Source organism: Gymnogyps californianus, chromosome 11 (genome assembly GCF_018139145.2).
Source record: "Gymnogyps californianus isolate 813 chromosome 11, ASM1813914v2, whole genome shotgun sequence".
In the NCBI taxonomy this organism is placed as follows: domain Eukaryota; kingdom Metazoa; phylum Chordata; class Aves; order Accipitriformes; family Cathartidae; genus Gymnogyps; species Gymnogyps californianus.
This window is the reverse complement of record NC_059481.1, coordinates 12,098,937-12,114,071: the sequence shown is the minus strand read 5'-3', so window position 1 is coordinate 12,114,071 and position 15,135 is coordinate 12,098,937. Positions and strand designations below refer to the sequence as shown.

Here is a 15,135-nt window from a genome sequence, read left to right as displayed (position 1 = left end):
CACAGTCGTAGGAGCACAAACAGAAGAACCAGCTGTGGAGAGGGTCTGGAGTGTACAGAGAACTCCAGTCAGCTCGGGACCCCTGTCCCTTTCAGGGGCTGGGTACAAATGGGTATGCAGCATGACTGTCTCTGCTTTGGCTTTGCCAAGCTGGTGTAATTGCTGCTGGCAGCTGTTAACCAGACAGCTTAAGTTTAAACTGAATCATCTTCTGTAACCAAGTGGAGTAAAAAATTGGCATGCCTTGACCAATTCAGCTAGACTGTAAGATTGGTTACTTAACATTCACTTTTTCTCTTTCACCTAAAATTTTTAACGATATGAGAGACACTGGTGGACTGGGACTGTGGTGGTGTTGGTTCAGACTGGAGTTCTGAGCAGGTAATATGTTTTGTATTGCTGAATGTTTGTAGAATCAAAAATTTCCTTAATGTTTGTTTCCCTTCCACTAATTCTGTTTGACTTTCTGTTGCTGTAGAGTAGGAGAAGGGAGACCTGTCAAAAAAATACTCTTATATGAGCTACGCACTGTTTGCAGAGGACCACATCAAGTTTCGCACAGGAGAAGCAACGTAGACTTTCCTTATAAACAGTCAGTAGTACAGCACCTGCTCTTCTTGGAAGGTGAAAGGTGAGTTAGCAATTGATGTGATCTTTAGCCTTCCTGTTAGTTATTATTGGTAGTGCGTGGACCAACCCTTGTTCCTCTCATCTCAGCAACATGGACACACACCTCTTGCAGGCACCTCCTCTGAGCCACAACCATTTGTTGTCCTCCACTTTTGTATTCTCAGTATACAAGCACAGTCTCTGAGCTTCAGAAAATTGTGTCAGGTGAGGAGGGGAGGGAGTTACCACTTAAGCATTCACCATTCATGAGCCTGTCTTTTGTCCTTCACCTTTCTCTCCAGCCTATCATGAGACACAGTAAAAATGAGATCCTCCTCTCAAGAGGCAGATATCGTCTGATTCTTCAAATACTTTTTGGCCATGATAACTTTCTAGTGAATTGTTTATTGTAGTATTTCTTTGCTGTTAACCTTTTCTTATCTACCATTCCACTGTTCCTCAAATAAAAGCAACATGAAGTGCCTTTTGAGTTTGCAACAAATATTTATTTAACAAAATGGAAGCCACCAACATATCTCTAGAATGCAGGTATGTATAACAAATGTAACAACAGTTGGTTTCCAAAATGAAATCAACATCAAATTTAAGGCAGGGTATTCTGTGAGGTTTCATGCAAGAGCATATTCAAATGTTCCTTTATCCAACCCCTCAACTTCATCTTCCCACGTAGAAGAAGGCATACTGCTGTAGGGGTCTAGCAAGATTTTGAAGCATCTGATAATTAGAAGTCCCAAGAAAACACACAAAATCCCCACAAAGGCAAAGCCAGTTTTTTGCTCTAAAGTCAGAGGGAAGGCAGACATTTCGTTGACACTCATGCTGGCTGAAGTGTTGCTGCAGTAATTACTGCTCATCGTTGGGCATCACATCCTGGTGACTCCGTGGGATTTTCACCTCTATTGCTTCTTTGCCTGCATAGAAAAGTAGAATCAGTTTGGCTAGCTCTAAATGGAGTGTGTATATCTGAATTATAGCCTATAAACATTTGGAAATGAAAACCAGCTTGGATTTTAGTAGTGTCCTGTTGTTTTTTCACATTTAAATTAATGTGATAAAATTGCAACTTTTAGCCTCTACACACCATCCACTTACTGGCCTCTGTTATGAGACAGCAAACTCACAATTTTCTGGCTGTCTCCTCAAAACAGAGCGATTTCAGCACATGGCTGTTGCAAACAGCGTTTTGTCAGACTGGGCACAAGCCTACAGATTCTGATTGGGCAATACTCACCAAGGTCTCCACCTGGAGAAACCAGTATGTTTTCTGAAATGACTTTACACTTCAGTCCTTGAAGCAGTTAAACTCACATTGACCTCAAAGGGAGTTTCAGCCAAATAATGTGGATTTTGCTTATGTAATTTAGCTTATGAATCTAAATAAATAGATCCAACTTGTAAAATAAAACATCGTGTGTGCAATTTTAGTGAAGTCTTGGGCTCCATTTTCAGAAAAATGCTGTGTGCATTTTAGGCTTGTAAGAAAGTGAACATACTGGTAAAATTGCCCTTTCACCTTCCTCTATGCATGTCCACTCTTGCATATGAGGAAAGATTGGTGGGAGAAGAGATAACAGAAGTAAATTCCTTTCCCCTAAATCTTGCTCTCATTTGTTTCTTCCCTTGGTCTTCCCCATTAACTACATACATATCCTGCCATTTTTACAGGCATACTAAACACCAGGTCTGAACATGCTCCTCATGGAACTCAGGGGACTGACCCTGATGAGTGTCCTATGGAGGCAGAATGCCTGAGCATCTCCACCCCACCATTGCCACCAGGAGAGCTCTGTGTGTTTCCAGCCAGGAGAGACTTTTATTTTTGTCTTTTTAAGGAGATCTTATGTATAGATTTTAGTTGGGAGTAAAGCTTTGCTTTATTTTAGGTTTTCCATCAGATATTGAAATCACATCTTTCTTTTGTCTCTATAGACAGCAGGAGAATTGGAAGGACTGGGACATCAGCAGTGCCAAAGGACAAAGGCATTTTTATTCTAAGGTTGGAGCTTGAGTTTTTTTGGCTCTTGTTAACACCTATTTAACTAACACGCCTCAGGGGAAAACTTTTTGTTAACAATTCAACCGTCTTTCCCCCCAGGGAATTCCCAGTATCCATTTATTTCTTGGCAGAGTAATTAGGCCACTCAGAGCTCTGTGCTGCCATGGCTACACTGCTTCAGGTACCTGCACTGCTAGCCAGTTTAAAGGGAGCTCCAGTATCTCTACTCTGTACTGCAGTCATGGCTGAAATTAGCCATATCCTGAGTCAGCCTACAGACTGACTATAACAACAGAAAAAGTAAAAATAAGATTTGGTATTCCTGAGAAGACAGAAATGGACAGAACTTTTATCTTGTTTGGTGTCTCTTCTCACTTCAGAATTTGTGGGATTTTTTAATATTATCCTAAAGAATGAAAATTTTAAAACAAGGATTAAAAGGGCAAAGCACAAGTCTTTTTCTTTTTGCAATAACCCTCAATATAGTAGGTATTAAATAATATGGTTTCCTATTACAGTCTTTACACATTTGCCAGAGCATAACAACCAACATTCTGTTTATTCTGTAGAGCTGTGTATGAGATCCTTCCTTGTTTTGAATTATATTCTGTGCTTTGAGTCATGCTGTTTTAATTCCTGTTAAGTTGGAAAAAAGATCCAGAGCCTATGGGAATTAGAAGTAATGTCAACAACAATCAATATTTATTTTCTGAAAATATATCATAGATAAAGCCCACCTGCAGTATAGATTTTCATTGGGCATACTTCCAATTTTTCTATTAAGTTTGACCTTCTGTAGGAAAAAAAATCACAGAAAGTTCAATATCACAAATTTCTGTCACAAATCAGTTGATTTGAACAAGAGCCAGTCAAGTAAAAAAATTACCTTCCAAAAGTCCTAGAACACTGGGTTATAAAAATTAAATTAAAGGCTTATACGGGAAAATGATATGTAGACACTACCTGGGAAAGCCAGACCCAAAAACCCTGATTGCTATCTTGAAAGACATGGAGAGAAATCTTAGGGACAGGCTGGCCATGGAGAACCCTGCATTTGAGCTGAGTCCAGAGAAATATGTATGTGTTTGAGGTGACATTTCTTCACCACAGAGAGTCATATTCCAAGAATATGACTTCCAGTCTTACTAATTTTGCAGGTTACAGACTGGAATTAGTGGGATTTGTTTGTACATTATGTGCTTCTCAGGAGATGTTATGTGACAGATCTCTGTGCAAAGCTTGACTGGTGCTGACACATGGAGTGGTAAGAAATGGACATCTTAGTCTTATTTGGCAAGAGTTTGGCTGAAACAGCTGCATGAGAAAACAGTGGGCATTTTGCTTGGGGGGAATTGGTTCTGGGAAACTCTAATATGCAGCTTTGTGGTGTTCTCTTTGTTGTTCTGAATTTCAGAAATTGTAATTGAAGCCTTAAAGTTCACAGAACGATTTGCTCTAATTATGTATCACCAAAACTGTGGTACCAAGACTGACCTTGAGCGCCTTTTTATTGCTTTCACATTTTAGTGCTGCATACAGGTTAGATGTCCTCTCCCAGTTAGTCAGATATCCTTTCATTTGCTGCAGTGTATGCGTCAAGTCGTGAGTCAGAAGACTGTGAATACTAACTAACATGGCCTGGATCCAGAAATCCTTGAAGATAACCTTTAGGGCAGTATGATGGGGACAGGCATTATATCAGTTAGAATCTGCAGAGTCATTTTGTAGGGGCTGGCCTCAGACTGATCTCTCTTGACTTTTTTTATAGGTCAGGACTCTACTCATCCTTTGATTCATTGCCCTATAAAAACACTGGCATAAAGAAAGGCTCCTTAACATCTTGCTGTGAAATAAAAGGCCATTGGAGGCCCTTGTGAGGCCAAAAGAAACAATCGGAGTCCTAGAGAAAATAGGAATGAGGAAAATAGCTTAGCACATAGACCACTGAGGTAAGGAGAACGGAGGTATGAGCTGGGGATGCTGGCTGCACCTATGGAGAGTGAAGGGGAACACCATGGGCACTAAGTATTGTGAGGCAGCTGGAAGAAAGATGTTGAAATTCTTATTCTAGCAGCATCACCAGCCCAACTCTGCCAATGTTTGGTGTGGATTGAAGATCCCAGCCCCAGCTCTTTGGTGGATTGGGTGTCACTTTTTTCAGACCTAGCCTTCACCCTCATGTTTTCAGAGATACTGAGAAGATTAAGAAAGTAGCCTGTAAGTGTTAAAGACTTCCTCAGTAATCTTCCTTGTATTTTGGGTTTCAGTCCTTCCCTCATAGAACCCCTTATAGGTTTTTTTTGTAATGGCTCAGTACTGGAAATGAGTACCTTTAACATCTGCTCAAGCTGGGAGCATTCATCCTCTTGGCATGATTAAGCCTCAGGTGCCTGAAAACTGACTTCATAAATGATAGTGTGTAACAAAATGCACTAAATCAGTTGCCATCTGTTCTTGCCTTGGATTTCTGCAGTCCAGCTGCTGGTTCATGGATCTGGTCATTCTGAAGGTACTTCAAATAGCTTCAGTCCCGGGCTTGTGTTTGAGTGACAGCAAACCTGACTTGAAAAGGTGTTGGTGTGGTTAGGGACATAATGAGGCATCCTCTGGGAGTTTCAGAAGCATCTCATTTGCACTTAACTGTCTGGTCAAGGAAACTGAACTGTATTCCAGGAATGCTATTACAGGAATCGGGCATAGGAGGTGGTAGGGTGAAAGGATTAGCAATGGAGAAGACCTAATGAAATAGAAATCAGCATTAATTTGGAATTCTCCAAAGGGTCTGAGCTATCTGAATTAACAACATACGGCCAGAAATGCTGCAAAACCAGCTCTGTGACCACACAGCCAACCTGTCATGCTCATGTGCACATTGCACGCCTGTATTCTCTAAATTGCTAGGGAGAAGACTGTCTCTTCAGGGTAAGGTTTCTAAGACAACATACAGGGAGGTGTAAGGTAGGAAGGCCAGGGCATGGATGCCTAGCAAATGAAGGCATGGCTAACCATTCTGCAAGGAGAGCAAAGCGCCACAAAAAAAGTCAGTGCTTTTGCAGCACAGTAAGTCAGGGTGCAGGCAACACTTCTTCACATAAACGGCATTCCCCTGCAAAGAAGCAGCAGCTGGGCAGTGACACTTCCAGCCGTCAGACAAGCAATGAATTGCAAAACTGAGATTTTATCCTTAGTAAATACACAAGCCTGGAGTCTCCATTGGACAAGAGCTCCTGTGCTGTGAATTCATATATGTGGTCTAGATTTGGATAATATAGAGAGGCAGGAAAATAAAACGTTCACTAGCATCATCCTTAACTTGTGAACGTGGAAAAGCGTTGCCTGCTCCCCCAGGGATGGAGGCTGCGAGAGACCGAGCACCTGCAAAGCAATTGTTGCTGTAGGATTGCACGCACAGCCTTCACGTGCATCGGCCCCGCTTCCCTGGGAGGGCAGATTTACGCGCTTAACCTCCCCCTGGCCCTCGGCCGGCCGGCCGGCCAACCGCCCCCCGCCCCGGGGTGCCTCTCGCCCGCAAGGAGGTGCGGGCCGGGCCGGGCGGTGCCGCAAGGTCAGCCCCGCCGCGCCTCCCCGCCCGCTCCGGCCCGCCGCCTCTCCCGCGCTACGAACCCTTCTCCTCCGCGCCCGCGCTGCCCATGGTGGCGGAGCGCGGAGCTTTCCGCGGCTCCGGGCCCGGTTCGCCAGCTGTCGAAAGCCCAGGCTGGAGCCCCGACGGCTCGCACGGCTCCGGCCCCGGGGAATGGGCGGTGGTCCCGGGCGGCGGGGGAGGCTCGCCCAGGCTCCCTTCGCTGCCCGGCGATGCGACCCCGCCGGGAGATGCTCAAACCGCCCTAATTAAAAAATTAAACACGGCCACGGCCGCTGCTGCTACCGCCTCCGCCTCCTCCCCGCCCGCCCCCTTGCATTGCTATTGAGCCGCGCTCCTCTCCAACCCCCCTTTGCAAGGATTAAACTGAGGAGCGTGGAAACTTCCTGCAAAACACTACGTGCGGCGCATCGGTAAGGGCCCGGCCCCGGGCCGCTGCGGAGCGGTGCGGGAGCGGCCCTCTTCCTCTCTGCTCCCCCACCGCCCGGGCCGGGTAACGAGGCCTGAAAGGCTGGGTGGTCCCTGCAGTGATGGAGGACCGGGCTGCGTACCCGCAGGAGGGGGGCTGCCGCCCTCCCGGAGCCGTGAGCCCCGGTACCGGCCGGCAGCGGGCCGCCGTTGCCGAGCAGCGCAGCCCCGCCGCCGGTGCGGAGAAGGACCTGTAGAGCCGTGCTAGGTGCAGCGAGGCCGTTCTGCTCGCCGTGAAACAGCCACCGTGCAATCAGCGAGCAGGGTTTTACACTCTGATGCTGAGCTGCTTTGCGTGGTGAGCTAAAAGCCTCTTAGGCTGCACCTGCAGCGTGGCCTTGCGTCCTCCCAGTAGCTTTAATAGTAATAACGATTAAAGCATAGAACATGTGGCGATATATAGCTGGGAGCCGCTGTTGGTGGGGAAGCCTAGACCTCACTTTACATCCTTTCATTAGCTATGTTTAGCTGATGCTGGTTGTATATTAGAGAGGCTTCCATTTGCCACAACAGCAGGTGTTTAAGGTGGATAAGGAAAGAGCATTTCTTTCCCCAAAGCTGGATCTGTATATTGCTTAATAAACAGCAAATCTGTTTTAAATGATAGTGATTCCATATTTGTATGCCACCCTGGTGAATACACCCCTGCAGGGATGCACGTGGGTCAGTGGAACAGGACTGTATTATAGTGCCATGCATCATGAGATTTTTGAGGCTATTGTAGAGCTACTAGCAGAATTTGTTCTGTAGAAAATAATTTTAAAACTCCACGTTTCTTGCTACATGCAGTAATACTAGGATAGGTTAAACCTTTGTCTTCCTAACACGAGCTGGGAAAAGGGTTTTGCATTGCCTGCCATTTTAATGTCTGATTCTTCTGCTGGGTCTGCAATGGGCTTCTAAGCACTGGGTAGTCTCAAAAAAAAATGCTTTCTCCTACTAGTAGAATGAATGGTTAAACTGATGGTTAACTATGTGCTCGCTAATGGTTATTAGTTTGATCTTCTAATGTTGCAGCATCAGTCACGTGGTAAACAATGTCTGTTGCTGAAATTGTAAGTCAAGCTAATTTTTGAAGTGCCTCTCATTTAAAGATCCATGAAGACTTTATAAATAGATTGTTTTAAATAGGATAAGATTGTGCTTTCAGAATATGTATATAAGGAGCCTCTTCTGTTCCTAAGAAGCTCTAGTTTTCTTTTTTAGCCCTGTCACTGATTTACTTGGGGCCCCATGAAGGTCTCTTGCTAGAGGGAAACAGCTATGGTTTGGGATTTTGGGATTAGCAAACACACAAGGGCTCAGAATTTCATGGTGCCCCTTCAACCTAGCACAACTGTCTTGGGAGAGTGACATAAATCCAGACTTTTCCGATAATTGTTGAGCATTGCTATACTTGGAGAACCTTACTGTAAGTAGGTCTTGGGAGCAGCCAGGACCACTGTGTCTGCTCTGGCTGGGAATGAGGGGCAATATTGACAGGAGAAGTACATAACCTCTGAGTGGGTGTGTCTTGCCTCTTCTGTCAGATTTTGGTCATGGATGCTGAGTCTTTCACTACCATTTTTCCTGGAAAAGGTTTACTTGTGGGATCTTCCTCCCTATAGATATGATATCCTTTCCTCTCATTATTCTTGTAGGAGTGAATGTTAAGAGTTTTTTTTTTTAACCGTGAAATAATTGCCTCTCTTGTACTATGGTGTGACAGAGGTTGCTGAAATCATGTGATTATTTCTAGGAATCTGACACTCATGTTCTATTTTAAAGACTTTACTTTTGTTTTTATGTCTTGGAGATCCACTTTTCATGGAAAAGAAACTGGTAGCCAGCAACAGGGAATGAGTGTCCTTCAGGTACCAGTTGCCAGCAGACAAGTAACACTGTTTCTGTTCGAGATGTTATATTTTAAAATGGAAAAGTGATGGAATGACTTAATCTTTTCCTGTGTTTCATTTCTTTTTCACTTGAAAGTCACTAGTTTTGCTCTTGCACAGGAACAGTGATTTTTTTTGTAAGGCAAATGGGATAGCAGTGTATGTGCGACCGTTCTGGATACATGGACAAATGGACTGTTCACTGCTCTTCGCTTTCCATTTCGTTATGAGGCTCCATCTTCTTTGTATTCAACAGAACAATAACTATTACTTCCACCTGACTTAAATCATATTTGCCGTTGATTCAGTCCTTATTTTAGGGAGCATTGTATGTCCTCAAAGGAGAGCCCTTGAACAGAAATAGAGATTTTATAATCATCTCGTAATTTGGTACGTTGACCTTGCAAATTCAACTGGCCTAATTTAAGATTGGGCAAGACACTTAAAGCGAAGTGGGTGTCAATGAATGAAAGGTAATAGGGAACTCTTGGAGCTATTAGCTGGTTAATAATTTTTGATGTTTAAGGATCATTTGAGTGGTGTGTCAAGAAAATGTAACTATTGTGAGGGATAACTAACTCCATTGTAACTTGCTTTTCAGTTTAGCTTTAAACAGCTCTTTGAGTGTTCCTTCACAAGCAAACAAACTTTCCCTTCAGTTGCTAGAAATTTAAAGTAGGCTGATGAGGGTAGAGTCAGTGAAGAATACTGTGAACAGAAGAAACAGATCAAGTTGAAACTCCCCTCCTAAGCAAATTCAAGGAAGTCTAAGCAAGTTTATGAGAACGTACATCATCAGAAGGCAATAGTGTATGGGGGAGATAAAAGCAGTAATAGAGGGGCACAGTGAAAGAAGGAGGATTGTATATTAATGTATTGATCAGAGTTGCAAGTGGGAATTATTTTATGTAATTTAATTCAGGGTATTTAACATTTTAAAAAGGATAAACACCTCTGTTCTACCATGTTTTTTTCTGTAGTCTTTAAAAGATCTGAATCTCTCTTTGTGCTTGTCCAAAGGCCATGCTTTTACTAGGTACTGACTTCACTAGTGGCTTAAATGTGTGGTCTACAGTCCTGGGAGTCCATAGGGTACTCCTCTGGTGACTGCCAGGAATGAGGCAGAAAAACAAGTTCTACAAAGCAGTCTCCCCATGTTAAATATCTGAATAGGCCCACTCTTCAAATAGGAAAAGCTTAGGGATTCAGAAACTGAAGAAGGTTGAAAATCACGGCTTTTAAGTCCAGCACACATCAGTGTTAGTGTTGGGGAAGGTGGAAGAGTGCATGCATACAGTGAAAACCAACAGTGCCACCTGGTGTGAGTGGGACAGGAAAGTTCGTCCATGAGGAGGGCAAATGTCCCCAGATGTGTCCCCAGCTGCTCCACCTTGGGGCTGGGGCAAGCCCTTGGCTAACAGGGAGACTGCAAAGGGCTTCTAAGGCCTTAGGTGGGATGGGTTGTCTTTAGACCTGCAGGAGGTAGGTGTTTACTGCCTCCCTGTGAAAGGGGGAGGGTGGTGGGTATGTTAGGGGGACTCAGCCTGTCATTAGAGACCACGTGTTGTGGAAGGAAGGACCAAAATGCAAGCAGGTTGCTCAGATTTTTTTCTTTGGTAACTTCAGCAGCTAGAGTAATGATTTGGGGGAAGAGAGTGTAATGTGAATTGTTTCAATATAGGACCAGTAAAAGTGCTACCAAAAGTCTGGTGTTATGCAGCCTTTTAGGGGTAAAAAATACGTGATTAAGTTTTAGGCTCTTAAGCTGTGGTCAAGGGTTGCATAACACTGGGAAAAAAAAATTTGATGAGAATTAGGGAGATTTAAGCCTTCAGTGGGGGAAAGAGAGGTTAGATCCCTGCAGACCAAGTAGAGCAGGTCTCCTGTGTGACTGATCCCACATTGTGGGTATAGGATGCTGCACAGTTTTTCTGGTTATAAATATACAACACGCAGAACAGAAGCTTCAACACACAGTTTTGTTGCTGTAGCAGGCATCTGTACAATCTTTTATCTGGGGGGGGGGGTCTGAGCCAGTTAGTGCTGTTGAAGACTTATTCGGGATGGGGAAGGGAGAACAAGAAAGACAGAGAAGGCAAACTGGAAAGGTGTCGAAAGGACATGGGAGCGATGGAAGAAGCAATCAGCACCGCAGCTGCAGGTGTGAAGGTCTGTGCTCTAGGTGGGCTTTAGCTGCGAAATGGCTGTGCTCTGCTGCAGTGAGTCTGGAAGATGCCTGCCAGCAGACAGGCTGTTGCATTTGATAGTTTGCCCTTTTGAAGTGTAAAATGTTTTGTTTTCCAAAGTTAAAAAAACAACAAGACGTTTCTCAGACTGGAAAGATAATGTTTAATTGGAAAGAGAGCGTTTGGGGAAGATAGTATTTGCTTTACTTCAGGTCCATTATAGCTATGCAAAAGAGGGTGTCAGTTGCAGAGTAGGGTTAATTTTTTTTGGCACAAAGTAAAGCAGTGTAGCTTGGGTGCAGCCTTAGGCAATGCAGACTGGTTTGGAAATACTTGTGGCTGTGCAAAAGAATCTTTAAATGAGCTGCAAAAGTCAAATGATTTACAAACCAAATCTGTTGTTAAAGCAACCCTTCTCCAGCTGTACTCAGTGCTTTCTGGAGAAGGGACAGGGTCTAGAAAATGCTAAGCACGTGTAGGTGCCATAGCAAACAAAACATGAAAAAATATGTGCAACACATTCACTATGCAGGCATCATATAGGTGAGAAAAATGTCTGACTGAAAACAGTAATTTACAAAAAGAAGTCAATGGATTTAAAACGTATGAGGCTCAGAAGTCCCATTTGCTGAAGTTCCATACAAACTGACTTTCAGGAAGATAGAACTTTTTCACAAGTCCCACCTGGTGAAAGTGTTGATGAACTGCTTTTTATCATGACTTAATTGGAAACAAAATTAAAAACAATATTGAGATAAACCAAAGACCAATTAAAATGATCCTTTCTAAAAGGATGGTGATACATATTTGGTCATCAGCAAGTTGAGAGCAATGACTTGTTTGTCAGTGAGGACTTGAGACTTGAATTTACTGGGGAGTTACTGTATTGAAAAGAATGCTGATACTTAGAACACATGTAATTATTTTAGCTCCATAACTACTACTTGTACAAGAGACTTCCAAGAGTAGTTCCTTTACAGTTGTTTATATTTATATATATATGTAAGAACACTAATAATAAGCCATTATCCTCAACTCCCTGTGTAAATTAGTGCTGTCAGCTCTCTGCTTGCCAAAAATATATGCCATAATGCCATACACTCTACCCATAACTGAGAAACACTATTTACATTAGGGGACGACGAGAGGAATTTGTTAGGACAGGAGATCAAGAACACTTTTAACAGTTTTGTACTAAATGAGGGCTCCCCTTGTAACAGGAACATTCCTCAGAGACCACGTCTGTCTCCTGTAAGGACATGAACAGAGGTGGAAGAGATGTTGGAAGCCTGTGTATCAAAAGATAATTTTAAAATATTCTCAGGAGGGATCAGTAGTGTATGACAAAGGAGACTTTCTCAGCACAAATACAAGCATAGAAAGATACTGTTTTTCCTTTTTTCACTTACTGTGCCAGGTAGATTTTTTTATTTTTATTTCAATCATTTTATATGCAGAAATCTTCCTAGGGAAAAACTGAAACTTTTTTCAACAGTTTTGTAGACCAAAGAAAGCCCTCTTTTTAATCCCAATTCACCCCTGTCAGCTCCCTAACAGCTCTTTGTGGCATTGTTCTCCCATTTTTATTATAGTTCTCTGAAGACAGAAATACTGAGTGATTATGTGTGAGACTTCTAGAAAAGGATGCAAGACTCCCATAAAAATCCTGAAACAGGCAACTGAGGTAAACAGAATGCTATAAATAGGAGTTGTGGTGCAAGGGGGACAGGACAAAGCTAGTAGTACTCCTCCAGGCTTTAAGCTAAACTATGTCCCTATGCAACTCTTAATACAAAACACATCTACATTTATAGGTGTGTATCACTGTATGGATTGTACAGTTATCAGTATTTATTACAAAACACATTGAGTGACAACTAATTTTACTGGTACAAAACTGTGTGTATGCTGGGCCAAAAAGGCATACAAACTTGAGAAGGTAGCAGTTGAAATAGCCAGTAGATTATTCAGAACAAGTAGGCAAACTGTGTGTAAGAAAGTTGATAATTCTTCCTGTTACTAGCACCCATGGGCCCATGGGCATAGGAATTCAGCGTCAGCTGCTTGGTGCCATAATACTGGGTTAGGTAGCATAGGATTCCAACACTTGAGATGCTCTGTGCAAAGCACAATCGAACAGAGGTCTGGTAACAGGGTTTAGGAACCTGAACATGCGAATTACTTCCTTTCATCCTGTAGAAGTGAGAGCTGTAAAATGTAACGACAGCAATTTCAAGCAAACATTAACTATTTCAGTGATGATTATTATCGCAAATACCAAGTTATTTATCTAATTCTAGTTAATGTGTGAACAGAATTACACCTCTTATCAGACCTCTAGACATGCCTTTCTACCTTCATCTGTGATGTAGGTTATTAGGTTATTAGGGGGTTTCGTAGTATCTTTGAGCTTTCTCCAAAATCTCAGGTGTTACCAACACCTGGTGTGACAGTCATGAGGACAGACAGACAAGAGAGTCCCAGCAGCTCGTAAGGAGTTTACTTCCAGAACCTACATTTGTCCAGGTCAGTGATTCTTAACTGTCTCTTGCTAGAAACACACTCCAGTAGAGATATGGAGCCTCTTGTACTGCTCAGCTTTTCTTAACCTTCTTTTATGGTTTTCTTAATCTTCATTTATGGTTTTCTTAAAAGAAGTGCATGGATTCCTGTGGGTCAGCAACCAGAAGCCACTGATCTAAATTCACTGCAGAGGACTGAGTGGTTTTCCTTATATAATAGATGTTGACATACCATTTGGTGACCCCTTTAGAAATATTGGTAGCTGTGGTTAGTGAAATGATTAAACTTTGTCCAAATGATAGAAATCCTTTTTTTCTTTTAAAAATACTGCTTAAAACCTATTTTTTCCCCCAAGTGATAGAAATTGGGATTGAAGAAGCCAAGGGAAGCTGAGAGGAATATGTCTCAGATTCTATCTCATAAGTAAATGAACATCTTCCAGGATGAGTGATAGAGAATGCAAAATGTTTAGTAGTGTGTGTGTGTGGCATGGACCTATGTAATTTTGAAATTTTATAGCAGAATTACAACTATTAATATTTAATTGTTATTTATATTTATGAATAAAACAAATGTCCATCTAGAAGCTTCCAGTGCTGTAACTATAATTGAACTTGCGGCTTAACCTGCCCAGTAGCTTTATATGTGTATAAATAATCAGATATCTGCAATTGGAGGAGACTTTAGGTGCAAGCTGGTAGCTTTTTAGCCAATACTAGAAGAGTGTCCCAGCACCCCCGAGCAGGCTAGGTATAAGGGTTGTCCCTATATTTGGTCTGCGAGCTGTCTCAACACAGGTTAAGGGCTGATTTGGGTCCACAGAATGCAGGAGCCTTCATTTCCTCATGAATGTGGGGATCTTCTTAATGATGGAGGTACTGAGATGTTTGGAAAAAGACCATACAACATCTTATAGGCAGGAGGAGTACTTTACTTGTGACTACACTGATTTTTGAAGGAACAAGGAGACTATAAATGTAGGAAAAATGCAAGGCAAATTTTGTTTTAAGAGATCATGACTTCAATTCATTGAGTATTCCTAGCATAAAATTTGAATAATAAGTTACACTCTATTTTCTGAAATAGAGGGAAAGCAGTGACCGCAGTGACTTGCTTTGGAATGCAGATGGTCCCCAAACAACGGGTGGGATGCTCCTCAATTAAATTAAGGGTCAAGCAGCCATTTGCTGGGGTGGACGGTATTATTAGAAAAATAAAGGTGAAGAGCTGAAAATGTGCAATAGCTTATTTATTGTTAGCACCCTACGGCTTTGCAGATATTCTTAAGCTTTAGGAAACTGGCTTTTGTGAGATGCCTGTGCCCCCGCCAACTGCTTGTCTGAGGGCTCAGCCTGCAGTTATTCTGGGCCGGGGGTCAGTGGCCACCGCAAGAGGTGGATGGTTTCAAATTAGGGGAATTTGCACATGGCAGGTAGCGGAGATAGCCTGTCTGGGGTGGGAATTACTAAATACTCGGGAGCAGGCCGGAGCTTCGGGCAGAGCTGCCCAGCGGTGGGCGGTGGGCAGCAGCACTTAAGGCTTAGTCACCGCTTGGGGCGAGGGCTGCCCACCCGGAGCCGGGGCCGCAGGGTCACGCACCCGAGCAGCGGATCCCGCGGGACGCGGCCGCGCTGCGCCGCTCCTGCGGGAGAAACTCCGGCTGCGGGGCGGCCATGGCGACGGCGGGCCTAGCAGCCCACCGGCGTCGCCATGGCAACCCGTAAAGCCTCCTGGCGTGTCCCCTCCCCCCCGCCGCAAGCCCCGTTCTCGCGAGACTGGGCCGGCCCGGCGCGGCGAGGCCGAGGCGCTCCGGGCCCTTTTCAAACCCAGCGGTAGCGGGGCCGCGGCCCGGCCACG

At 43.5% G+C, this 15,135-nt stretch overlaps 1 protein-coding gene across 3 annotated transcripts; it reads right to left on the bottom strand.

Annotated features, from left to right (window-relative positions):
- Positions 1 to 1,223: 1,223 nt before the first annotated feature.
- CTXN2 (cortexin 2) lies at positions 1,224 to 6,305 on the bottom strand. Of its 3 annotated transcripts, XM_050903439.1 has the most exons (3): positions 6,251 to 6,305; positions 3,364 to 3,419; positions 1,224 to 1,541 (listed from the first exon to the last, which is right to left on the bottom strand). In XM_050903439.1, the coding sequence occupies exon 3, from the start codon at positions 1,482 to 1,484 to the stop codon at positions 1,239 to 1,241; it is 246 nt and encodes an 81-aa protein (XP_050759396.1). In that variant the 5' UTR covers positions 1,485 to 1,541; positions 3,364 to 3,419; positions 6,251 to 6,305; the 3' UTR covers positions 1,224 to 1,238. The 3 variants fall into 3 exon arrangements, with proteins under 3 accessions (XP_050759396.1, XP_050759397.1, XP_050759398.1); XM_050903440.1 differs by lacking the exon at positions 3,364 to 3,419 and having other exon boundaries at positions 6,251 to 6,297; XM_050903441.1 differs by lacking the exons at positions 3,364 to 3,419; positions 6,251 to 6,305 and adding an exon at positions 4,957 to 4,989.
- Between the last annotated feature and the right edge of the window lie 8,830 nt (positions 6,306 to 15,135).